The sequence below is a fragment of the Olea europaea genome, unplaced genomic scaffold (genome assembly GCF_002742605.1).
Source record: "Olea europaea var. sylvestris unplaced genomic scaffold, O_europaea_v1 scaffold399, whole genome shotgun sequence".
Lineage (NCBI taxonomy): Eukaryota > Viridiplantae > Streptophyta > Magnoliopsida > Lamiales > Oleaceae > Olea > Olea europaea.
In genome coordinates, this window is record NW_019259490.1 from 160,768 (window position 1) to 182,392 (window position 21,625).

General features: G+C 34.6%; 2 protein-coding genes across 3 annotated transcripts; one reads left to right on the plus strand and one right to left on the minus strand.

Moving 5' to 3' along the window:
• The first annotated feature begins 1,899 nt into the window (after nucleotides 1-1,899).
• LOC111387333 (alpha-glucosidase 2-like) lies at nucleotides 1,900-18,677 on the plus strand. The gene is made up of 23 exons (XM_023011888.1): nucleotides 1,900-2,094; nucleotides 2,309-2,606; nucleotides 2,740-2,808; nucleotides 2,888-3,025; nucleotides 3,109-3,226; nucleotides 4,372-4,454; nucleotides 4,728-4,823; nucleotides 4,898-5,066; nucleotides 5,243-5,385; nucleotides 5,451-5,537; nucleotides 5,723-5,908; nucleotides 7,165-7,332; nucleotides 13,375-13,495; nucleotides 13,575-13,644; nucleotides 13,844-13,931; nucleotides 14,022-14,142; nucleotides 14,280-14,473; nucleotides 14,582-14,631; nucleotides 15,605-15,783; nucleotides 15,900-16,002; nucleotides 16,213-16,386; nucleotides 17,175-17,320; nucleotides 18,138-18,677. The coding sequence occupies exons 1-23, from the start codon at nucleotides 1,937-1,939 to the stop codon at nucleotides 18,329-18,331; spliced, it is 3,153 nt and encodes a 1,050-aa protein (XP_022867656.1). The 5' UTR covers nucleotides 1,900-1,936; the 3' UTR covers nucleotides 18,332-18,677.
• A 616-nt stretch (nucleotides 18,678-19,293) lies between these two features.
• LOC111387366 (DNA-directed RNA polymerase III subunit rpc6-like) lies at nucleotides 19,294-21,262 on the minus strand. Of its 2 annotated transcripts, none has more exons than XM_023011923.1 (2): nucleotides 21,106-21,262; nucleotides 19,294-20,160 (listed from the first exon to the last, which is right to left on the minus strand). In XM_023011923.1, exon 2 carries the CDS (start codon nucleotides 19,799-19,801, stop codon nucleotides 19,334-19,336), a length of 468 nt encoding a protein of 155 aa, XP_022867691.1. In that variant the 5' UTR covers nucleotides 19,802-20,160; nucleotides 21,106-21,262; the 3' UTR covers nucleotides 19,294-19,333. The 2 variants fall into 2 exon arrangements, with proteins under 2 accessions (XP_022867691.1, XP_022867692.1); XM_023011924.1 differs by having other exon boundaries at nucleotides 19,294-20,128; nucleotides 21,106-21,253.
• Between the last annotated feature and the right edge of the window lie 363 nt (nucleotides 21,263-21,625).

The window sequence follows — 21,625 nt, forward strand, 5'->3', positions numbered from 1 at the left end:
GTATAACACTTTTTATTTGTAATAATGCATTCTTAAATAGTGTATTGATGGGAAATATATAGTTAAAAAATAAAGAAATTTTTTTGATCTGTATGTAATATTATTTTATTAAAAAATATGTAATTAAAATAATATTAAATCACTGTTTAAGGATATATTTTTTTTAAATAATGTTGGCTGCCCTTATAATTATCTCCTGTCCAAATATAATAATAATTATTTTTGTACTATTTTCCTGAAACCTAATGGATGAAACGTTTTGTTTATTGAGAAGGCATCTCATTCATTTTCATCACTCCACTAAAGGTTCATTTTCAAGAATTTCGAAAGGGTCATTGAGAAATCGAGAATCTTTGCATTGCTTTAATTCATTACCTCTATTCACTGTGAATGATTTAACCCGGTTAGTTCAAGATTCAATTTTGTTTATTTTTCTTATCAATTTGAATAACTGTCTAGTGTATAATCCGAGTAAAAATCTAATCTAGTCTTCTGATGCTATTCAACAAATTTTAATCCTTATTATTATTATTATTATTATTATTATTATTATTATTATTATTATTATTATTAGGTGCATTTATAATAAATTTTAATCATATAATCAATAATAATTTAGGAATGAATTATAGCCCTTGTTTGATTACCTTTAAAATTTTAATACATTTTTCTATCTTTTACTTTCAACAACACATTTTTCAATAAAATAATATTATACGTAAATTAAAAAAATTTCATTCTTTTTTAGCCATACAATCTTCTAAAAACTACTATTTCAAACAACATTTTACCCAAATTTCTCATTATAATGGTTGTCAAACAAAGGAATAATAAAAGCACTCAATAAATTTAAGTAGTAATGAAATAAATAATTTTAATTATTTTTGAGATTAATAGATTGTCAAGAATTAAAAGAAAAAAATGGAAAAAAAAATGATGAAATAGTGTTCATTTACTGCAAGTTTTGATGTTTGGATTGAAAATAATTTTCAGGTTACGCAATATTTATATCAAAATGGACCCCAAATTTCGGTGCAATGATTGAAGATGGGCACAACATATTCCACTACTCGATTTTTTTCTCAATATTACCGTAAGCCACTCTGACACTGTAGTAGTATGTACATTTCTGGGCCTAATTTTAAGCAAAATTTTGCACTTGACTGACAAGAAAGGTTAGCCCCACGTGTCCCTAATGTTTCATTCCTCTGAACCTATCTTCACGTTTGTTGAGTCATAAAAGTCAAATCTGGTGTGTGAACAAAAAGCTTCATACAGAAGTATGTCAGAACACACATATAAGGGCGTGGGTGAGAATATTTTGGCAATTTTTTATTTATGATAAATTCCACACATGAGAGTAATCTGACCAAATTCTGTTGAATTTTTTTTTGTACAATTGGCTTAATACCAGAACCGTTCTCAAATCAACAACTGCATCAACGCGTGAGTACAAGCTCCATAAACAACAAAAATCTCATGAACCCACCATACATTTTTACTTAGAGGGTGTTTAAACCACATTATTTTGGTAATGGAAAATTCTATTTGTACATAATTATTGTATATAATGTTGTCCATAATGTGATGTGACAATAGTTCGATTGTTGATGTGCAAGTGTGAGATTTAAATTAAAAGTTTGATCCAGTGCCACGTGTAATTATGGACACTATTATATAAAAATTATGTATGTATAACACTTTTTATTTGTAATAATGCATTCTTAAATAGTGTATTGATGGGAAATATATAGTTAAAAAATAAAGAAATTTTTTTGATCTGTATGTAATATTATTTTATTAAAAAATATGTAATTAAAATAATATTAAATCACTGTTTAAGGATATATTTTTTTTAAATAATGTGGCTGCCCTTATAATTATCTCCTGTCCAAATATAATAATAATTATTTTTGTACTATTTTCCTGAAACCTAATGGATGAAACGTTTTGTTTATTGAGAAGGCATCTCATTCATTTTCATCACTCCACTAAAGGTTCATTTTCAAGAATTTCGAAAGGGTCATTGAGAAATCGAGAATCTTTGCATTGCTTTAATTCATTACCTCTATTCACTGTGAATGATTTAACCCGGTTAGTTCAAGATTCAATTTTGTTTATTTTTCTTATCAATTTGAATAACTGTCTAGTGTATAATCCGAGTAAAAATCTAATCTAGTCTTCTGATGTGAAGTGAATTTCAAGAAAAATCTGTGTAATTTCTTGGTATTGTTGTACTCTTAAGTTCTTATTTTGATGAATTTACATAATTTGGTGAATATCCCTGACATGATTATATGGCATGTAGAATGAATTGGCTGAAAAAGAAGTTGATTGGTAAAAGATTAGTAGTATCTAAGATGGCTGGATATGAAGGGATAGCGACAAGTTCTGAGGTGAAATCGGGTAAAATGATATTCGAGCCAATTCTAGAGGAAGGAGTTTTTCGTTTTGATTGTTCTGCCGATAGTAGAAATACAGCGTTCCCGAGCATTTCTTTTAAGAATTCGAAAGAGAGGGAGACGCCAATTATGAATGTTCATAAAATTCCAACGTACAATCCCACATTTGAATGTGTTATGGGACAACAGATAGTCAGTATTGAGGTAATATTGTTTATCATCATTCTTTAAGCGTTGCACATTCTTTGATATCATTAAAACGTGATTCAGTTTCAATTTTTACCTTTTACAAGTTTACATGTTTTAAATTTTGGGCGTCAAATTTTCTGTGTTTTAGTTCCCGTCTGGTACCTCCTTTTATGGAACTGGAGAAGTTAGTGGGCAGCTGGAGCGAACAGGGAAGAGAGTAAGTCACTTGATCCAGCTTTTCGTCACTAAGTATGAATGGTTGTTCTTGAAATACTTTCTATTTTTACTATGAACAGATTTTTACTTGGAATACTGACGCATGGGGCTATGGCACGGGAACAACTTCCTTGTATCAATCCCATCCTTGGGTTCTAGCGGTTCTCCCTGATGGAGAAGCATTAGGGGTTCTTGCAGATACTACACAACGATGTGAGGTACTTGTGATTTCTTGGTTAGCTTGTGAGAATAATTGTTTGACAGAAATTGCTTTTTAGAAGTCTGATCGTTGTTTAAGCAGATTGACTTGAGGACGGAATCAAATATAAAGATCATTGCTCCATTATCATATCCTTTGATCACGTTTGGTCCGTTTGCTGCACCAACGGATGTTCTTATGTCTTTCGCCCGGGCTGTTGGTAATTATGGATAATCACACTTTTCGTCTTCTGGTCCTTCTAATTATTTTTGATGTCTATTCTTAAATGACAAACTGCCTACATATTATGTAGCATAGAATTCCTTTTCAGCATTTCCTTCTAGGATATTTATTTCCTAAAACAAACTTCTAAAAGACGTATACTATAAACCGGTTTAATCAATTTTGATAATTGTTGTCTCAACAGATTTGTTCTCTTGATGTCGTGCAGATTATTAAAGTAAGTGAAGTATAAATGTTAGATTCTGTCATTTGAGAACAAGAATGGCAATATCAGATAGTTAAAAATGCTACTGGTAAATGGCGCCTTCAATTACGACTAAAATGAGTTATGCAGTTACATAAGTTTTACTAAAATGACATCCCTAGATATGATAACTAGAAAGATACCTTTTTCAAGGTATGAACGCCTGGCATCCCTTGAAATCTTTTGGACTGTATAGAGCCTAATTTTACTGATCACTTAGCCTTTCAGTTGCAGGTGACCTAGGGGTATATTGACATTCATGATTCTGTAATTGGTTGCCCTAGTTTTCTATATATAGAAAAATCTGAGTTTTGGGGTGGGGTGGGGGGGGGGGTCTTAGAGATAAGATAGAGAGGTTTGAGGAAAATCTTTTAATTCCTTCTTTAAAGTGAACAATCTGCTCTAGTTTCCTACGTTATAAAATTTGTGCGTTTCTATGTCTGCGTTATTTTTCTTCTTGTTATTGCTCTTTGGAGATTTAAGGCTTAATCCTATTTAAAAGTTCTCAAGCGAACTGTTATTGCCATAAAAAGCTTGTATGCCAACCATGTTGCTTTCTCTGCTTCCTTTGTAACTCAGTTTCATAAAATGGTCCGACTTTCATATGTTTTTAAGTAATTTAATCAAGTGTATGCTTTTTCTTATGTTCTATTCTTCTTGTCTTCATGTAATCTTCCCCTTCTTACTACTCACAAGTTGAGTTGCAGGTAAAAATATAAAATAATTTAGCATTTCTACTTCCCCTATAATTTGACTTCTACAGAAAGTTTGATGTATCAATACGTGATCCACAATCAAAATCATCTTTTGTCACTATGCTTGTTTTGCTTTTTCTACTTTCCTCATTGCTGTTATTTGATTGAGGAATTTTCTATCAGGTACTGTTTTTATGCCCCCAAAATGGTCGCTAGGCTATCATCAATGTCGTTGGAGCTATGCTTCTGATGCGCGAGTTCGTGAGGTTGACCATTTATACTGTGTTGATTTCTTATCTGCGCATACACAAGAGCATCATACACATTTTCTTCTTATTTCTCCATTTGTTTTGTTTCTGTTTGCATGCATGCGCAAAATTTGAATCCGCTAGAACTTTATTATGTGAGACAGACTATGTGAACTTGGAATTTTGTTATGGGAAACTCATTTTGTTATTAGAGAGGTTAAATGGCCAGTTTGTTTCTTCAAGCATATTTTCCATTTAACATTTAGCCTGTTTTTCATTTTCTCCATGCAGATTGCAAGGACATTTCGTGAAAAAAATATACCTTGTGATGTCATATGGATGGACATAGATTACATGGATGGTTTTCGTTGTTTCACTTTTGACCAGGCAAGTTTGCATCTACTCTAAGTTGGTTTGTTGCATAGATGAATTACAAAACAAACTACTTCTATCTATTTTAGGAGCGGTTCTCGGATCCAAAGTCTCTTGCAGATGATCTTCATAAAAATGGTTTCAAAGCAATCTGGATGCTTGACCCTGGGATCAAATATGAAAAGGGCTATTTTGTTTATGATAGTGGTTCTGAAAGAGATATCTGGATTCAAACTCCTGATCGGAAGCCGTTTATAGGTACAGATGATACCTCCATTCCTCCTCTCCCATCCTACAGAAAACTGAAAAGAAACATAATAAAGGAAGAGAAAGAGGGAAAGGCTTGAACTCGTGGCCAGGGACATTTTTATTGAAATGAACATTTTCTCTGCTTTGTCCTCTGTGTACATTTATTTTATTTATTCTATCTTTAGGGGAGGTGTGGCCTGGGCCTTGTGTATTTCCTGACTTCACGAAATCAGAAGCCCGTTCATGGTGGGCTAATCTTGTCAAGGACTTTGTTGATAACTGTGTTGATGGTATATGGAATGATATGAATGAACCGGCTGTTTTCAAGGTGAAGTTCAAACTTTGTTAGAAGTACATCTCTTTCCTGGTTTTGCATAACCTATTTTGTTGCAGACTGTAACGAAGACAATGCCTGAGAGCAATATTCATAGAGGAGATCCAGAGCTCGGAGGCTGTCAGAACCATTCACACTATCACAATGTACTACATCTGCCAGGACCCTTTTTCCAATACTTCAATTTTACTCTTCAAAAAATTTATATGCTTAGTTGAAGCTTTTAGGTCTTAGTACCAGAAAATGAAAATTATATAATAATTAATGGTTTTCTTTAATATATTGTAGAACAGATGGATTTTATTCAGGAAAAATTGGTTGCTTATTTCAGGTTTATGGTATGCTGATGGCAAGATCAACATATGAAGGCATGAAACTATCCGGTGAACAAAAACGTCCATTTGTTCTTACTCGAGCTGGATATGTTGGTAGCCAAAGGTATGCTGCTACGTGGACAGGGGATAATCTTTCTACTTGGGAGCACCTTCACATGAGTATATCTATGGTTCTTCAACTGGTAAGTGGAAGATATATTGAAAAATATCTTTGTAAACCACGAAAGACAATGTAATGTGTTTTCTATTTGACCCTATCATCTCTGCTTTCACGAGAGAGTCGTCCCTGACTCAAACTTTTGGTTTCATCAATAGTTATACCTTTGCTTCATTCAAGTCGAACAATCCATTGCGAAATGTAACAATGGATTCTTAGCCCATATAGCATTGATCCATGCACCTCAGAGAGTTGTATCATTTATAGTTTATTCTCATAGATAGAGGATGTGAAAGAACAAGTCTTTCACCTTTCCCTTCCAATACTTGTTTGCTATTTGTCATTGAAGAATATTTGTGCAGTCGTCATTTGTGAAAGACCAAATTATTGGATGAGATCACCTGCTCCTGATTGTAGGATATCCCTGATGGGCGTAGTATATTAGATTTGGTGCTTATGTTTTTGATTTACGTCAAATTGTCATGCCTCAAACCCACAAGTAGAGAGTTGCAAGAGTTTCTTGAAAAGTAGGCTCTACAAATAACATCCCAGCATTTGTCCCAACTTTGTCCTTATGGTTAACCCATGTTGGTCATAGAGGCACATTGCATACATCCTAGAAAGAGCTCAAATTTGTATTCCAAAACAAGTGCTGTATGCTAGACATATTTTGGGCTTTTGTGCATTTTGTTTGCAAATTATGTTTAATTTCCCCCTTTTCAAACTTGTGATTGAATTGCCAGCTTAAGGACCCTGCCTCATGGTCACTTTTGAAAATACCCTTAGTGGGCATGTGCCTTTTTGACTGATTCTCGTTGGTCAAATGGTATTGCATATTATGCTATTCTGTCTCTGACTTCTTAGATATATTAATGATGAACATGAAAGTGATGGAACAGTCACTAAGTTTGACCCATTTGGAATTTGAATTTGTAATGAATTGATTAGTACAAGGACAAAACATGGTGTTTATACAAGTACTAAAGAAGATACTCATGCATATGCATGCGTGAGAGTGAGTTTATGTACATAAGTGTGCTAAAAATCTATATTCATTGATTATCTGCTTTTATTCATGTATTACTACAATGGAAGAGGAAGATACAAAGTGACTACAATATTTCTTTCCTGTCCTCTTATATATTTTTTTCACATATATTAGCACAGATGCTTAAGAGAGAACGCCTAAATGGATTTCTCATTGAATAAAAAATTCTAGCAATTTCAGTTTTTCTCCTCTCTACAGTTGACTGCATTACTGAAATATGAGCTGGTGTCCAGGGGCTTAGTGGGCAGCCACTTTCAGGGCCAGATATTGGTGGATTTGCTGGGAATGCGACACCAAAGCTGTTTGGAAGGTGGATGGGTGTGGGTGCTATGTTTCCTTTTTGTCGTGGGCATTCTGAAACTGATACCATTGATCACGAACCTTGGTCTTTCGGAGAAGAGGTTGGTCCTTCGTTCACAAATAATTGACAAACTATGTACCTGTGAAGTTCATGAGCGATTTTATTTTATTTCATTTTTTTTTGTCTCTTTTCCCTCCTTTGAAGTGACTACACAAAAAATGCATCAATATTTCTTCTTATTAAATTGGCTAATGCTGTAGAGGTCGCAAGTGAAAATATCGTGAATCCTTTATAATGTTCACACTTGTAATTGAACAGAGGAGCTGGAGAATATTTTCTGTTATCTATTCTTTGAAATTCAAAGGTATATATACACGTACAATCTCTCTAATTAAAGTAGGTTAAATTAAGGAATAGCTGATTACGCTAATTAGCTACTGCAGTTAAGCCAATTAGCTCCTAATGTCACTTATTCTGTAACACTCCCCCTCAAGCTGGAGTGTAGATATTAATCATGCCCAACTTATTACAAAGATACTCAATCCTAATCCCATTTAATGCCTTTGTGAGTATATCCCCAAGTTGCTCTCCAGTCTTCACATAACCAGTAAATATTACATTATCTTGGATTTTCTCAAGAATGAAATGACAGTCGACCTCAATGTGTTTAGTTCTTTCATGGTATATGGGATTTGAGGCGATATAAAGAGCAACTTAGTTGTCACATCAGAGTTTTGCTGGTACCGATGGCTTCAATCCAACCTCAGCTAGAAGATGTTTTATCCACAAAATTTCGCATGTGACTTGTGCTATGGCTTTGTACTTTGATTCTGTGTTGAATTTGGATACGACATTCTATTTCTTGTTCCTCCAAGACACAAGGTTTCCACCAACAAAGACACAATATCCTATAGTGGACCTTCTATCAATTTTGGATCCAGCCCAATCAGCATCTGCAAATCCCTCAATGCAAGCGTATCTGGACGGGTCACTGTGAGATAGTTTAGTTTCCTAGCTAATCTCCTGTATTTTTCAGGATGATCAAAGGGATCACCATCATCTTTTGTAAGATGTACATTGGGAACCATTGGTGTGCTGCATGGCTTGGTCCCTATCTTTCCGATTTTGGCCAATTGATCAAGTACATACTTTCTTTGAGATAAGAAAATCCCTTCTCTGCTTCTTGTTATTTTTATTTCTAGAAAATATTTTAGTTGGTCCAAGTTTTTTGTGTGAAATTTGGTATGTAGAAATAACTTGAGAGGGGAGATTCTTGCACAATCATCTCTTGTAATAATGTCATCGACATAACCAACAAGAATAATACTAGCTGCTGACTGTCTGTAGAAGACTGAGTGATAACACTTGCTCTTCTTCAGCCCAAACTCCTAAGCTACCTCACTAAACTTGCCAAACCAAGCACGAGGACTGTTTTAGACTATACAGAGATTTCCTTAGATGACAAACTTTCCCATACTCCCCCTAAGCAACAAATCCAGGTGGTTGCTCCATATACACCTCTTCTTGGAGATCACCATGAAGGAATGCATTCTTGATGTCCAACTGGTGTAAGGGCTAATCTTGGGGTGCAGTGATGGGTATAAATAGGCGAACACAGGTAAGTTTGGCCACTAGAGAGAAGGTATCTGAATAATCCACTCCATAGGTTTGAGCATATCCTTTTGCAACAAGTATGGCTTTCAGTCTTGCCACAGAGCCATCTGGATTGACCTTGATAGCAAAGATCCATTTGCATCTCACAGCTTTCTTGCCTTTAAGTAGATCTATCAACTCCCATGTGTGATTTTCATCCAGAGCATGTATCTCTTCAAGCATTGCACTATGCCATCTAGGATGACCAAAGGCTTCTTTTACTGTTTTTGGCACAGAGACTGAATTTAAAGAGGCAATTAAAGAACTAGACACATGAAATAGGTGATCGTATGAAATAAAGTTAGCCATGGGATAAATAGATTTAGGGAGAGTGCACTGACGTTTACCTTTGCGAAGGCTAATGGGAAGGTCAAGGTCATTTGGAGGATCAGATGACGAAGTAGCCAATGCACAACATGTATCATTGGTCTCTTGCCTTCTGGAGTAAACGTGGATAATAGGTGGCTTTACTTGAGTAAGAGGTTGCTCATTAGAGGTGCCGGGAGATGTAAGAGAAGCATCGTCATTTGATTGCCCAGTAGGAGTACTTAGATGTGTGATTTGGTAGATTAACCACTAATCTTTCTCCCCCCTGACTTGTAGGGATGGAGGTAAAAGAGAAAAATGGTGTATTTTTCGAAAAGATCACATCAGTTGAAACTAGATATTTATAGAGACCGGGCGAGTAGCATCGATACCCTTTCTGAAGACGAGAATATCCTAGAAAAGCGCACTTCAAGGCTTTTGGATCCAGTTTAGTAACGGATGGTCTTACATCACGAACATAACATGTGCTTCCAAATACCCGTGGTTCCACTGGAACAGTAACTTGTTTGGAAATAGAGTACTGTATGGAATATCTCCATTAAGTACTGTAGATGGCATGCGATTAATCAGAAAGTAAGCTGTAGAGGTAGCATCAGCCTAGAACTGCTTAGAAACCTTCGTTTGAAACAAAAGGGCTTGAGCAGTTTCAAGTATATGTCTATTCTTTCTCTTAGCAACTCCGTTTTGAGAAGGAGTATCAATATAGGAGGATTAGTGAAGAATCCCATGTTGAGTCTTGTAATTCTGGAATGAGTTTGATATGTATTCTTTAACATTGTATATGCACAGAAGTATTAAATTGGTTTTTAATTTTAGCATAAAAGGCACAAAAATGAGAGAACATTTCAGATCGATTTTTCATGAAGTAAATCCATGTCATTCGAGAAAAATCATCCACAAAAGTAAAAAAAGTATCTAAACCCAGTTTTGGACATAATAGGACATGGTCCCCAAGCATTAAAATGAACCAACTCAAAAGCAGACTCGGCTTGTTTATTAATTCTCAGACCTAACGAGCTGCAGTGATGTTTTGCAAAGTAACATGACTTACAATCTAGTGAAGATACATCATGGAATTGATGGCATAATGCCTTCAATGTAGACAGAGATGGATGTCCCAACTGACAATGTGCTATAACTAGGGAGATTGTACTGGAACAAGCAACAAATCAAGGCAACCCACGTATCAAGAATATAAAGACCATTAGATACATGTCCTTTACCAATAATCTGCTTCATCATGAAATCCTGAGAAAGGCAATTATCAAGAAAGAATGAGATACAATAGTTAGGATCCTTGGTTAGTGTACTTACAGAAATCAAATTCAAAGAAAGTTTTGGTAGACTTAAAACAGATGACAGGGTAATAGAGGAAATTGGTTTAACAGTTCTAGATCCCACAATGTTATAGGTAGATCTATCAGCTATGGTAATAGGAGGGAGAGAGAGAGAGAGAGAGATTTGTGTGATCGAAAGCTAGAGAAGGTACTAGAATTACCTGTCATGTGATTTGTGGCACTTGAATCAATCACCCATTTGTTTGAAGAGGAGATAAGACATGTTTTACCTGACTTAGCAAGGGCAGTAACTGAAGTGGATTCCTTAAGTGATTCTTGATACAGAGAAAATTTGGCATCCTCATCAGCTGATATCATAACCGTTTTCTCAGAATATGAAGGAGCAGCAGCAACATTGGCAGTTTGAGTTCTCTGATTGCGATTCTACAATTTCTTACAATATGGCTTGGTATGGCCTGGCTCATGGCAGTAGTAGCACACAACACTGCTTGAATCATTGTTACACACAACACTGCTTGAATCATTGTTACAGTTATCAACTGTCTTGTTTCCTCTTCCCTTGTTGTTGGCTCTCCTCCCATAGTCATTTTTCCCTCTGATAACAAGAACATTATTTTGCTGAATAGGTGATGTATTTTTAGTGCGTAGAACTCTGAAGACGTCTTGTAGAGAGGGAACTTCAGAGCTAAAGAGAATTTGAGATTTGGAAGTCTCGAATTCGGAAGGAAGACCAGCTAAGAAACTCATAAAAGTCATTTGCTCCCTTCGAATTTGCTGTATTTTGACATCAGTGCTGAATGGCATTAACATATTAAGCTCTTCATACATCCTTTTAAAGTCCATGAAATAAGCTGTGAGAGACTTGGCTTCCTTTTCAGAATGATAAAAAGCTTTGCAAACTTCATAAATTCGTGACACATTTCCTTTGTCAGAATACAAAAACTCTAGATAATCCATTAATTCTTTTACAAATTCACAGTGATTAATTAAACCAATTACCTCACCGTCGATAGAATATCTGATTTATAGAAAGTCTTGCATCTTCTCTCAGCCAGCTTTGTTTAGTATCATCTTTAGGCGGATCCTTAATTAAGTGATCATCTTTGTCTATGCTCCGTAAATAGACTCTAATTGTCTTACTCCATTCCATATAATTAGTGCTATTCAATTTATGTTCAGTGATTTTTGGCATTACTGGAATCATATCACTCACAGATCCCTTGAACTTAATCATTGTCCAATTTTCCAATAATTGACAGATTTCAAAAACAACAAGTACTTCAACCTAAACAAAAGGCCCACCAACAATCCAACAAAAGAGGCCCACCAATAATTCATTAGGTCCAAAAAGCCCAAAATAAAGGACCACATTCCAATCAACCCTAGACACACTCACGTAGAACAATCAACCAGGCCATAGACAAAATCATGATCCACGGAGCCTAGAAATGGAGAAATACCTTAAGCCAACATCGTTCAGTCACCGAGGTACCGAGACAAGGCCAAGAATAAGCAGTCCCTCTTCTCACTCGTCACGCTCCACTACTGATTGGAGTTTCTACACTTGGAGTCCGACGACCCGACTTTGGGAAATCGTCGGTCGAAAAGTTGCGCCTCTCCCTCGACTGATGTTGAGACAAAATGGTCACTACAGGAGGTGACCCACAACCACGATCTGGTTTCTGTAAGTGAAGAACATAGGGTTTCCAGAGAAACCATAGAAGAACAGGATATTATATTGAGCCGAATCTCGCTCTGATACCATGTAATTGAAAAATTCAAAGGTATATACACACACAGACAATCTCTCTAATTAAGGTAGGTTAATCTGTCTAATTAAGGAATAGCTAATTACGCTAATTAGCTACTGTAAATAAGCTAATTAGCTCCTAATGTCTGCTATTCTGTAACAATACTATTGTATTAACTATGAGAAGCTTGGGCAATTTTTTGCATAGACGACATTGTCTTAATTGATTCAGAAATTAAAAGTTGAGATGAGAAATACTTGAAGTAGCAGTATTACACCTATTAATTGTATCAACCCATTAATAGTTAATTCATACCCTCTTTCAAAACTTGCTTCTTTGATAACATGGTAATCTGATATGGTGCCAAACGAGGGGGAAGGGTCATCTGTTTGGATCTCAATTTCACAATGATATTGTATATGTACGTTCATAATTCATTTAATAAAAACTTTCAGTAAATGTGAGAGAGCATGTTATAGTTAGTTGAGTTCTTTTTATAAGCATCAACATTTTTAATGAGGGTACTTATATGTAAATATATATATTTACAAAATTAACTTATATGTAAATATAGTTATGAAATTAACTTTCAAATACCGAGTTCCATTTTATATTTTATCTGAACTTTTGAACATGTCAGAGTCTAGTCGTTCCAAGTTGTTAACTACATTTGAGATTCCGATTATGTCTTCATTTGCTTGTTTGAAGTTGAAAAGTCCTTAGATAGTTTCTCTTATCTAAAGGAGCGGAACAGAATTTTGTGGAAGAAGAAACTGAGTTCAAAACTTCTTTGTTTTTATTATTACCCGAAGTTTAACATAAGTTTAAATTTTGATAATCCAATTGTTTAAAAGCCACCTTTTTGGAATGAACTTTCTTGTTCTTGTGTCAAATTTGTTGCCTGAGGTGATAAATCAATAATTTACATGAATAGTGATATCTTCTGCAATATTTCTATTCTCAATATTTGAGCAAAGCTGTCTTCTTTTATGGTATAGAAGTAATATCTGTTGACAAATCCAAATTTTACTAATTATTATTCTTCACAACGTTGCCATTAAGATTTTTGCTTACTCTATTCATTCCTCATTTGCGAGCTTATTATATCCTCAGTGTGAAGAAGTTTGTCGATTGGCATTAAGGAGGCGTTATCGGCTTTTACCTCACATGTATACTCTGTTTTACTTGGCACATACGTTGGGTATCCCAGTGGCAACTCCCACCTTTTTTGCTGGTGCGTTTTCATGATCATCAATAAAAATGGACTTCTTGACCTTTATTTGGTGGTCATTAATTTTAAGATTCTTTTGCAGATCCCAAAGATTTCGAGTTAAGAATGCATGAAAATTCATTCTTGTTGGGACCACTTCTCGTATACACAAGGTTCTCGCCTCTTTTGATCTTAATGACAATTGTTGATTCAATATTTGGAATTGACACTATAAAGTGAATTGCAAATAAATATGCTCTCTTTAACCTTTCTATTTTCCCTATTTTTTTGTTTATTTGAGGTGCTTTCAGTGCTGATCATAGGATATATTTTGCTCCTAAATTTTATTGCATACTGTATTCAATGTTGCAGCACCAGGCATGATGAAGAGTTACATGAAATGCAGCACAAGTTGCCTAAAGGAATCTGGTTAAGTTTTGATTTTGAAGATTCTCATCCGGTATTTATAAAAAACCTATTATATGACCTTTTATTTTATTTTTGGTTTTCTTTTAAACTTTTCACTTTTTCCTGTGTTTTATTGTACTAGGATTTGCCGTCATTGTACTTGAAAGGAGGATCCATCATTCCTTTGGCTCCTCCTCATCAACATGTTGGTGAAGCTAATCGTACAGATGATGTAACTCTGCTGGTGGCTTTGGATGAACATGGTAATTTTTCTGGGTTATATATTTTGCTGGCACATATCACTACTTCTGTTGAAAGTTGCAAACAAATAATATTTCCCTTTTACTAACGAATTGACTGGACATTGGCGTATTTTTGAATCGATTCTCTTTAATCGCAGGTAAAGCTGAGGGTTTTCTCTATGAAGATGATGGTGATGGATATGAATATCTTAAAGGAGGATACCTGTTGACAACATATGTTGCTGAACTTCAGCATTCCACGATCACCTTAAGGGTTTCGAAAACTGAAGGATCTTGGGATAGACCAAAGCGCCGCTTACACGTGAAATTACTGATTTGCCTTGGCACTGTGGTATGTATTTATCAGCAGTGTTCCATTATTTTTCGGTCAAGAGTTTCCTTGACCCAAAATGTAAAATCTTCGTTCTGTTGAATCTAATTTTTTTGGTTTGTCAAATAGCTTGATGCATGGGGTACTGATGGGGAGACTGTGCAAATCGAATTTATACGGTAGATGAAAATGCCGAAAGTAAATAAAGTACTGAAAGTGCAGAGTGCGATGTGAGTGCAGAAAGTGATGGAAGCGATTGTCCGCTGGAATGATCACAGCATGTGTGTTCATTTGCTATCTTCCATAAACAGTTCTTTTCAATAAGGTTTGCAATAATTATGGTTTGTAATAAGGGTATAAACCCCCTTGAGTTTACCTGTATAATAAATAATAAGAATCGTGGAGCAGACTCCCATTCTTCTTGATTTTTAACTCTTTGTTTCATTTGTGTTGTTGAGTTCACATTATTAGCATTGTTGGTTGCACTTTACATCTCCGTTTGGCTGGCAATTTATAAATGGTTTATAAACATAGTCAAAATTAAACATCCGTAATTGTTGCACATTTTTTATCCGCATATTTTTTTGGAACCCACTATTATTCTTTTTATTATTCTTCTTTAGAAAGATCAATAAATTTGTCAAACGGAGGATAAAAAACTCCGCAAAACACAAGGGAACAAATTTGTTAGGTCCACCTTTTGAAATAAAAAGTAGGATTGGGCTCTGAAAGTGGTTTTGCGGAAACAAAGTCTTCATTCAATATTTCAAACAATTGCAATGAGACTATAAGTACAGAATTATTGTCGAATTGAGTTATAACTACTTAATTGACTCCCTAGTCGTCTTCTAACAACTTTTTTCAGATTAGAGGCTGGGTATGTCGACTAATTAAATAGTAATATTATAGAATATTGTATCAAATTTTGTCCAGAAGCAGAACCTATTGCAAATTTGAACCTCGTCAACATATTATACCATTTGCAGTGTGTTTAAATTATTGATTATGTCAAATAGATTGCTATATAACATCTAATGAAGATTTTGTTCTATGCAATGTTCTAAAGGCTGTTCAGGAATGACATTAACGAATATGTATCTGATTTATTTTTTTATTATTATTATTAATTTTTTTTTTGCATGCTTTTTGAAATAACACAATAATGTTAATTGCAGAAAGTGCTAAGCGTATTCCAGACTTGGATAATGTTTCTGGACACAAAGGAACTGAACTATCACGGACTCCTGTCGAAATAAAAAGTGGGGTTTGGGCTCTGAAAGTAGTTCCATGGATAGGAGGTAGAATTATTTCCATGGAGCACCTACCTTCAGGTAACGCATACTGTATCTTTTGTATCTTTTGCCTAACTTTTTGTCATCTATTAAAAGACTTCTGGATTATCTCTACTTCGAGTTTTCCATGTTATATAGTTTTTGGATATTTCTAGGAACTCAATGGCTTCACAGCCGGGTGGATGTTAACGGTTATGAAGAATATAGTGGAGTGGAGTATCGATCTGCTGGGTGCTTCGAGGCTTATTCTGTTATCGAGTGAGTAGATAAATCGAGTTGGTGGTTTATGGATAACATTGTATAGCTTTTTACATTCTTTTAGACAATGTATAGATTGTATGTGCTTTTTTTCTATACACTCCAATGTACTAACTAAAAACTTGTTAGTGTATGCTTTCTGGCTAATATTAATTAACTATGCAGCATGAGCTTAAAAACAATGTTTTGCTGCTTTCTTTCTTTTGACAGTCGAAATCTGGAGCAGGCTGGTGAAACAGAATCCCTTGAGTTAGAAGGTGATATCGGAGGTGGATTAGTTCTTGAGCGGAAAATATCTTTTCCAGAAAATGACCCAAAGCTTTTCCAAATTGATTCTGGCATCATAGCTCGTAAAGTTGGTGCTGGTTCTGGTGGATTTTCAAGGTACTTTCTGAATTCATGTTATTCGCTTAAACTTAATGGGATTTTATAGTTTGCTGGTTTTTATGTGAATAAAAAAAAAATACTCGTTTGTCCATGTTAATGCTCCGATTAAGTGCATATTTGGATAGTATTATATTAAAATTTAAGTGATTATAAGTTGTGGGCCCTACAGAATCCATGGATAATAAGTTTGTAGTAGTCGTGGGTCCTAATAATGGGTTGATAAAAAGTAGATCTGAGCTAAAAAAAAATGATTATAAAAAATCACTTCCCAAACATGCTTTGAATTGCTGACCTTTAGAGGCTAGTTGAAAAAGTGATATTATATGTGACTATTAATCGTTATTCTCAAAACTAGAAGTTACAAGTCCTTTTGAATCATGTATGTTTAAAGTATATGTGCTTATTTTTCTCAAATCATTATGATTCCAAGTTTCAAAGAGTGAAACAATTGCCTTTAGTAAAGGAACCTACCACCTTCTTTTTCACATCCCAGTTTCTTTAATTTATGGAGATACTTAACATGGTTTTACTCATTCCACAATTCTACTATATGCCTTCTAAAAGAATGACATTCTTTCAGATGTCATCTTCAGGTATTACATTATCAATGATGAAAGCGGGAAGAATTCTATTAATTCTTTTAAATTTCGTTGAAATTTTACTTTCACAGTCCTTTCAATCAATATACTTGCACTAGTTAGTAGACATTTAAAACGTGAGATTATCCTTCTTTCCTTCCTTTATCGTAATTACTATGACATGTTAGTTATATTGTTGTTTTTCAGGCTTGTGTGCTTGCGAGTGCATCCAATGTTCAATTTGTTACACCCTACTGAATCGTACGTGTCATTTACCTCCATCAATGGTTTCAAGCATGAGATTTGGCCAGAAGCTGGTGAGCAGTTTTTCGAAGGGGAGCTTCGACCAAATGGTAAATAATATATTTCTCACCAGTTCCCTAAATTTATTGATTGAAGCATGATTTATTTATTTATTTATTTATTTTCACCATCCACGTAGAAGTTGACTATAATCCATGACCAAAAATATTATTTATCTTGTCGGGGGTAGCAGAGACATTAAGCAACAGCATAGTTAGACGCCCAAAAATGACCTTATGCATTTTGTGGGGACTAATAAAAAATGGACACTAATTTGGCTTCTTTTTCTTGCTCGATAATGTCCCATCCGGTCCAGTTCAAACCAATCTTCATCTAGGATATTAGCTAGAGAAACATCAATTATGGTGTTGATTGTGAGGAGTTTTTGCTAAGTATTGGTTTGTCCCCAGGAAACATCCCCGTTATAATGAGATGAAAAGAACCGATCAGATAAAATTTTGGTCATTACACTGTCCAATTTGGCTTGGTCTCATTTTATATTCTGATCATGCAATAGGTTTAGAATAATGCTACTTGTACATAATGAAGTTATATAATGATTTACATACAGACTAGAGTCATGAGATGTCAAAAAGAGAGTAGGGAATTCTTTATTTTTTAATTTGGTTGAAGAAATTTTGATTCGATCATATCTCACCATATTACGTGTATATAAATTATTATGTACATTTAGCACAACCGATAAGTTTAATTTGATCCTGCATTCATTGCACTACCATAGCCAAAAGTATATGCATCTATGTAGTCCACAACGCATCACGAACTCTATAAACTCCAACCTTCTTGGATAAATGTTCCGTAGTTCAATCTACCAATTAATGGTTTCTTTCTCAACTTTTTAATCAGGTGAATGGATGCTGGTTGATAAATGCCTTGGTCTCGCCTTAGTCAATCGGTTCGATATCAGTCAGACATACAAGTGTCTTGTACATTGGGGAACAGGGACAGTGAATTTGGAGCTTTGGTCAGAAAGCAGACCCGTCTCAAAGGAATCTCCACTAAGAATATCTCATGGATACGAGGTAAGAGGAATGTCATAAAACATTTTAATCACAAGATCGCTGAAACATGTATGGACCAGGGAGGATGGAAGCACCATGATCTGCATTGTTCTTTTACTCACAGTTCAGAACTTTTGCTTGTAAGTAGATCAGTTAGAACTTCATATAAGTTAATAATGGCTTTTATACTAAGCCACTGCAATAAATGGGCATGAAGACAAAATGCCCTTGACGTAAAAGAGACTGCATCTTGTGGACACAACAGTCATTTATATGATATGTTCTTTATCAATAAGAGTCAGATATGTATTATCCCAATGTCAATAATTGTCCTGCGATCTCTCTAAAGCATGTAATATGACTCTGTCGATATAATTGGCAGTAACATGGTTGTGGTATTAGCTAGAGAACACGAAGCACCATTGATATTGAATATCTAGACTGGACAGATGGGTTGCTGTCCTAAAAACTTACTGCGAAGTCAGTGCACTGGATTGGATGGCCATCTATAATGCACCGACGCAAACACTTCCGTTCGACATGATACGTGTTGAATGCGTCGACAAGCAAGTTTTATAAAAAATACTGATACAATACATCGTCAACACATTGATTAAGTTCTTTATCTATTTAGTATAAACTTAATTTTATACTTATTAATTTGTCTTGTTGATATTAATCTTTATTGAAATCTTTTAAATAAGAGTACTTATTTATTATTTAATAATAACTTTTAGTTATATATATATATATATATATTTTTGGATAAAGGGAAAAAAAAATCATAATAGAGTGTTTGAAAAGTGTCAGAATTCAACACGTGTCAGACAAGAATATGGACATGTTATCCTAGGAGAAAAGGCCGTGCAACACATATGGCCACTATAGAACCAGTTAAGAATGATTCGATGTTGCTGTCTCTTAAGGAAATGAAAATAAAGAAATTATGCATATAAATCATTAGAGGACACTAATCGTTACAACAATTAAAATTAGTAATGTACTGAAAGCAAACTTTATAAAGATAAATCATATGGCACATCAAAAATCAATATTCAACCATTTAGTGGAGTAGGCACAATTACTAGGAGATATTACCCCGTTGGGAGTACATGGATTGATCCGAGTACAGGCACCACAGGGAATTGAGGCAAATGCACCCACTTTCGAACCCTTTGCTACAACTGGACCGCTATCAAACCTGTAACAAACTGTTCCGATAGGAATGGAATAATACTCCCAGAGTCCAGTGCTCTTTACCTCGATTATTTCATTGTCTAAAACCATCGAGTAGAATATCTCGAAAACTTGCTGGCTAGATATCTCAAAATTCACTACTTGCTGCTTCTTCAAATGCTCGTGAACTCTCTCGAGAGTAGCAACCTTTTCAATGCGTATGCACCTTAAGCACAACTGTTTCATAACATTCACAAGCTCTTTGTCGAGATTTCCATCAACATACCATAAGCCTCCACTGACTTGTTTTGAGGGTTCGAACTCGTCTGCCATGTAGTGTTTTTTCCCTTTTTATTGGATATTTACAACCTCTTTTATCAGTTTCCTAGCCAACAACGACTTGAGTGATTTGTTGACAACATGATCAGTGAGCTTTGTCTCTTGCTTGATGTCTCGTAACCAAATTCCCAGATCTTTTTTACTTTTGATAGCATTGAGGATTGCACGCTCAGCATCTACAAGACCCAATGTATCGACCTCGGGTCTTTTCCTCTTAAGGTATGAAGTCTCAAGTGACCGGCTCATTCCCATCGAGAATGAATATTAATATAAAGCAAACAGAAGGGTTCCACCGTCTTAACACCCTAATCTCTAAAAAATCTATGTAAAAAATTAAAAATATGCTGATTTCTCTGCAATAATAAACATATATTAATGTAAAACCAATCAAGACTTCAATTAGAGAAAAGTTTAGTTTCCAAACAACCATAATGTCTTAGAAAGTGAAATAAAAAGGGAGTTTTACAAAAATTCCGTATTTCGCCAACATAACACAACCAATTTTGCTGTTAAAACCATCATGTGCAAAATACACGAGTAAATTTTCGAACACAACGCCATAAACCCCCCACGAGTTATATTCAGATTAATCATAAACTCCAGAGAAAAACTTGATAGCGGTCCTAATTAGCAAGCAGGCTCTAAGCCAGCAAAGTATTTTTCTACTTTTAACTCAATGTAACAATAAAATGATAAAATGTGAAACCTTGCTAAAAGTTAGTTAAAGGTTTTCAAATATATTAATTATTCAATAACTTGAGATATTAGAGCCATGAGTCACTGAACTCAAGCAGTAGATACAAAATTCTTCAAGGGTGATCTTATATTTGGAGTTCATAAGAACATGTGTAGAAAATGCTATAGAAATTCAAAATTAAAACTGTAAGTTTTTGAATCTCAAACTGATTAAAAGAAAGCCATAGAATCAATTTAATTAGTACTCTTAGCAACCAAGCGTAAAACCCAAAAAAGGTGAAGTTTCTACTTTTTTATTAAATTTAATCAGCAAGATAGAAAAAGGAAAGAATCGAAAATTTTCACATTAATATAACACAAATATGCAATAAATGTATTTCAACAAAAACCAAGCAACGTGAAATTAAGATCTTTAAAAGAAATTAAATCACTATATTATGGGCACTGGATTACAAATAAAATTAGAACCCGAGATATAAAAATGAGGAACTTCAACACTTTCCAATAAAATCGCACTCAGTAAACCAACAAAGCCCAAGGCCGATGCACTAAAGTATCACTTTGAAGTATATAAATTTCAAATGCTTAATTAAATTTAATACCTCCTGCAAATGTATTCAGACGCCTCGGAGAAGGAAGAATTGGTGGTTTCGCCGCCGCCACAGGCAATCGTAGCAGCCCTGGGCGGAGGTGGAGGCAGAAAAGGATGTTTGGTCCTTTTATGCGGGTAAAATGAGAGCGCAAATTCAAATGCATACTTCAACATTGGGAAAAATTTGTATGTCAGTTATATTATTTACACAAATTCACAAATTAGGTACAAAGTTTAAAAATTCAAAATTCAGATTTCTGTATAATTAATTGATAATATTTATTAGTTAAATATAATAAAGTCATAGTTACACGATTAATGATCACGGATTCATAATTATGGTCACAAATTTACTTATTGGTCAGATATTATCGAATTAATTGGTTAGAGATTGTTTCAAGGTCACAAATCAAAAGTTTTGTAGGTCACAGATCAAAAATTTATAGGTTACAAATTATTTCATTGATCACAGATCAAAAAAATTAAAAGTTACAGCGTCACATATGTTCAAATTTATTAGTCACATATTC